This window comes from Nanorana parkeri, unplaced genomic scaffold (assembly GCF_000935625.1).
Source record: "Nanorana parkeri isolate BGI_ZX_2015 unplaced genomic scaffold, ASM93562v1 scaffold1200, whole genome shotgun sequence".
Classification (NCBI taxonomy): Eukaryota; Metazoa; Chordata; class Amphibia; order Anura; family Dicroglossidae; genus Nanorana; species Nanorana parkeri.
The window spans coordinates 410,516-415,408 of record NW_017307468.1 but is presented as its reverse complement, the minus strand read 5'-3'; the positions used below and the strand labels follow the sequence as shown (position 1 = coordinate 415,408).

At 45.5% G+C, this 4,893-nt stretch overlaps 1 protein-coding gene across 1 annotated transcript in view; it reads left to right on the top strand.

Moving 5' to 3' along the window:
* DCTN1 (dynactin subunit 1) overlaps positions 1-4,893 on the top strand; it is a 133,549-nt gene that overhangs the window by 82,141 nt on the left and 46,515 nt on the right. The window contains exons 9-10 of the mRNA XM_018568514.1: positions 2,506-2,703; positions 4,369-4,573. Coding sequence (XP_018424016.1) covers positions 2,506-2,703; positions 4,369-4,573 — 403 coding nt within the window. The remainder of the gene's footprint in view (positions 1-2,505; positions 2,704-4,368; positions 4,574-4,893) is intronic.

Genomic DNA, 4,893 nt, shown 5'->3' with positions numbered 1-4,893 from the left:
TCTCTCCACCCCCCTGGAAAAGAAGAACTGGTGTGCAGTGCTCTCGTTACAATGGCTCACGTGGAGGGGGTCCACTGCTTAACCATGTGACCCCGGTGTCAGACTGAGTTTCCTGTGGTGAAAATGTTTAATTTGCAGGGCCTAATAAAAAGTCCATTAAAAAAATAAGAAAGCCAGCAATGCGAGTCATGAAAATGTCCGCACATATACATTGTTTTTGCGGGCTTGCGGCTGGGGAAAGATTTAACAAGATTGCATGAGCCTGTTCATTTCACTGGCAACACACTGATTGTGGTGCAGGCTTTGTGGCGGAAAATTAGTAACTGCGCATTAATCATATGATCAATCTTTCTGCATTTACTATTTTTTTGCGAAAGGTGGACTGTCACTTTAAGCCATTGGTAACTTGTTTTCATGCACAGGAGAGAAACTATTTGCGGCTTTCAGACCCTTCATTTATATGGATCTGAATGCAGCAGTATTGCATCCTATGGGCCCATGCACACTGGTCCGCTTTGATTGGTAGCATTAAGCTGCATAGACCAAAACTAGACAAGTGTATTTGTCCATATTTGTACCCTGTGCACATATAAACATTAGTGCTAACATTTACTTGTGTACAGCATATTGGACCCTGTCCCCCTGCTCATGACCGACATGAACACGATAGTGTGTAATCGGCAGGCACACTGCTTACACGTCGGCCCCGGATGAGTCATTTTTGTGGCAGTTTGCAGAAGGATTGTAGAAATGTCACCCGCACACCAGTCCAGTCCTTTTTAGGATAGCAAAAGCTTCATTTATTGAAGTTCTTTGTCATATGAACAAGCGCTTCAGGGCCGCACAGGGTCCCCTTCATCCGACTCAGAATGACAATTCCAATATCATTCTGAGTCTGATGGAGACCCTGTGCGGCCCCGAAAGCGCCTGTACTGGAATGACAGTCCTCCATTGATAAATGGACTTTGGTTGATTTCACTTGGTGTGCTGGTGACGTCCTCTTGCAAACTTGTATATCTTCACTGCACCATCCGTGGTCACTAGGAGCACCCGCCAGGATTTCATTTTGTCCATATTTGTACCCTGTGCACATATAAACATTAGTGCTAACATTTACTTGTGTACAGCATATTGGACCCTGTCCCCCTGCTCATGACCGACATGAACACGATAGTGTGTAATCGGCAGGCACACTGCTTACACGTCGGCCCCGGATGAGTCATTTTTGTGGCAGTTTGCAGAAGGATTGTAGAAATGTCACCCGCACACCAGTCCAGTCCTTTTTAGGATAGCAAAAGCTTCATTTATTGAAGTTCTTTGTCATATGAACAAGCGCTTCAGGGCCGCACAGGGTCCCCTTCATCCGACTCAGAATGACAATTCCAATATCATTCTGAGTCTGATGGAGACCCTGTGCGGCCCCGAAAGCGCCTGTACTGGAATGACAGTCCTCCATTGATAAATGGACTTTGGTTGATTTCACTTGGTGTGCTGGTGACGTCCTCTTGCAAACTTGTATATCTTCACTGCACCATCCGTGGTCACTAGGAGCACCCGCCAGGATTTCAAGGAACATCCTATACCAGTAAGGAGTGCAGCAAGACACCTACATATTATTTTTGTGGCAGTGGCGCATACACAGAATGACCTCGGTCTTTACTTCACGTAAGGGTGAAGTCATTCTGCGCATGCGCTGCCACCGACTAAATAACTTGTTGAAGGCCTTCATGTAATCACCCACTGGCCACCGCTGATTGTACACCGTTTTTTACATGTCGGCCCATTGCTGCCTGGTGAATGACTCATTTAATGGCCATAAGAAACTGCCTATACGCAGCACAGCTATATGGCCTGTATGTCCGTATAGACCAGATGCAGTACAGACAACTGCATGCGTAGAATCTTGCTGCCAGTAAGATCCTGTGCGAGTCTTATAAGGCCGTGTGCATGAGGGCTGAAACACATGTATCTGGCAACAAATGAAATGGAAAAATGCAGAACAGGACAGAAGTGGTCCGAGCTTTGTTGCATGCACTTAAGTGAATGGATTATAAGGAATCCCAGCTACTGCTGGTGTGGCTGTACAACAGCTGGGTGGCCCCCTGGAAGAGCCACAAGACGCAAGGTTTTCCAGGTATGCATGCAGTAGAGGAGAGTTTTAAGTTTTAAATAGCTGATTGATTCCCAGCAGAACCTGGTGTGTACTCCGGAATAATCTGCCAACTTTCTGTAAGGTAAAGAACAGTTCATGAGCTCTGACGAAGCTCCTGACACCATGTCTATACAAAGACATGCTGGAAGGCTAATTGGCTTCTCTCTAAATTGGCCCTCGTATGTGTGCATGTGTGATGGGGACCTTAGATTGTTAGCTCCTTGAGGTCAGGCCCTGATGTGACTGTGCACTGCGTAAATTGTCGGCTCTATAAAAAATACCAATAATAATAATGTCTTTGCCAGTGTCTGGTGAGATGGAACTGTAATTTGTATATATTTGTGATGACCCAGGAGGAGGAGAACCTGCGGGCTCAGGTGAAGGACCTGGATGAGAAGCTGGAGACTCTGAAGATGAAGAGGGCCGAGGACAAGGCCAAGCTGAAAGAGCTGGAGAAATCTAAACTGCAACTGGAGCATTTACAGGAATGGAAGAGTAAGATCCAGGAGCAGCAGGCTGATCTGCAGAAACAGCTTAAGGAGGCCAAGAAGGTGAGAGATACTTGTACTGCAGTACTCATGGGCCTAGAGAACCCAGGTCAGCAGATAACACAACCTGTACATGGTGTCTGTGCAGAACTTTTCCTCTCTCTCTGATCTAATCTGGGAATAACACAACCGAGGGATGTCATATGCAAACAGAGTTTATTAAAGCAAGCAGTAATAGAATGTTCAACACATTTTCCAACATGCTCCTTCAAATCTTTCAGCATTGTGGTCGAAATTGATCATCGTCAACGACCAGAAAGTTGAACGAATCTTCCTAAATTGATTTAGGCCTCATTCACACTGCCGCGCGTACATGCGTATTGTACCATATGCAAATAGATGGCTCCATACACATAGCTGCGTACGGAGCCGTATATTTGCATAGCGTAAACATGCGCAAAAACTGAATGGAACCAAGCTGCGTCCGGGGAGCTTATTTTTGCGCGCATGTTTATGCGTCAGGTCTCTCTCATCGTTTTAAGTGGGAGAACTTGCACAATTGGTGGCTGACTAAATACTTTTTTGCCCCACTGTATATACGCGCTTATGTGCGTACAGTTCATTAAAATTTCTATTAGGAATGATGCATTCTTGGAATGCAAATAGTGCATGCATATACGCACATACGCTCGTATATATGCGCATCTGCACGTATATACGCAATATACAATTTTGCTCGCGTTGTGTGTGAATGAGGCCTTAATGTGTTCGGAATTCAAACCATGTATACCCTACTTTACACCCTAACTACAACTAACACCCTAGACACCCCCAAGCCAGAGCGAGGAATAATATAATATGGATCTCAGTCGGAGTTAGTGGCCATTACTAGGTGGAAAACGTTCATCAGGATCATTGTTACGTTACTCCTGTAGCCTGAAGGACTACAGGGGATGTATAAATGCCATTAGGGGCAGGCAGGAAATGCTATGGGATGCTCCCGGTCACTCATCCCAATACTGCACTACAGACATCCATGTGCAGAGAACTTGGCAGCATCAGTGGCAGAGGGGAGGTCATAGAGGAACGTCCCCTTACCAACTAGAAGTCCAAGTAAGCAAAATTGTAGAAACCGGCGTTCTGTTTTTAAACCAGGTGAGGATCAGGCAAGCCCTAGGTTCATCTTATCCACCTGTATGCAGATATGGATGATCGATGCCTCTAATTTAGGTTACAGAGACTTGTGTGCCCTTTAGAATGGTCCTTTCAGATGTATAGTCTGCATCTGAGAATCCCGAATGAAACACAAGTATGTCCACAACAATTTTCAACCTCCACAAAATCAAACCCTCTGTACTTGCAGATACTCACGGTGTGGTCAGTGTCTTTACGTTTCAGTTTTACACCAAATAAGGCGAGGTTCACAACTAGGCGATTGAGCTGGCGCGCGGATTTCAATGCATAGAGATGTCTTTGGGACTCAAACCGCGCGACAACTGCCCGAAAATAGCTCCTGCCCCTTACTTACACGAGAGGCGATTTTTGTCCGCGTGGCAAACTGCAAAAGTGTGAACAACCTCCTTTGACTTTGATGTGAATCTGTGTTTTGCGCGATAAATCGCCAAGGTGTGAACCCAGCCTCAAAGTAAAATGTCTCTTGTTTACAAAAATCAAATGAAAAACTTTGCAGTCCTTGTCTTTGCAATTTGTGTATTTCATGTACTTTAGGAAGCCAAGGAAGCCCTGGAGGCCAAAGAGCGTTACATGGAGGAGATGGCGGACACAGCCGATGCTATTGAGATGGCCACTCTGGATAAGGAGATGGCTGAGGAGAGAGCGGAGTCTCTACAGCAGGAGGTGGAAACCATGAAAGAGAAGGTGGAGGAGCTAACCATGGACCTGGAGATCCTCAAGCACGAGATAGAGGAGAAAGGTGAGCGGAAAGTTGGGGTAATGAGCTTCTTATTGGGAAATAACAGATCAAGACATGTAGGCCTCAGCGAGTTGTGCCTGCGTGTATTTGACCAATGAAGACAATAATGTGCTGCATATCTGGATGTGATGGGATAGACATCTATGAGCTGTGTTGTGGACCTCATCAGGAATAACAACTTACCTGTAGGTCTAGTGTTTCATGTTTAATCATTAATCTACTCTTCAGAAACAAAGCGTTGAACAATTGTGAAGAACAGTACAACTTTATATCTGTTATTATTGGCTGTGAGTGCCCCCCCCCCCCTGTGGAAACCTGAA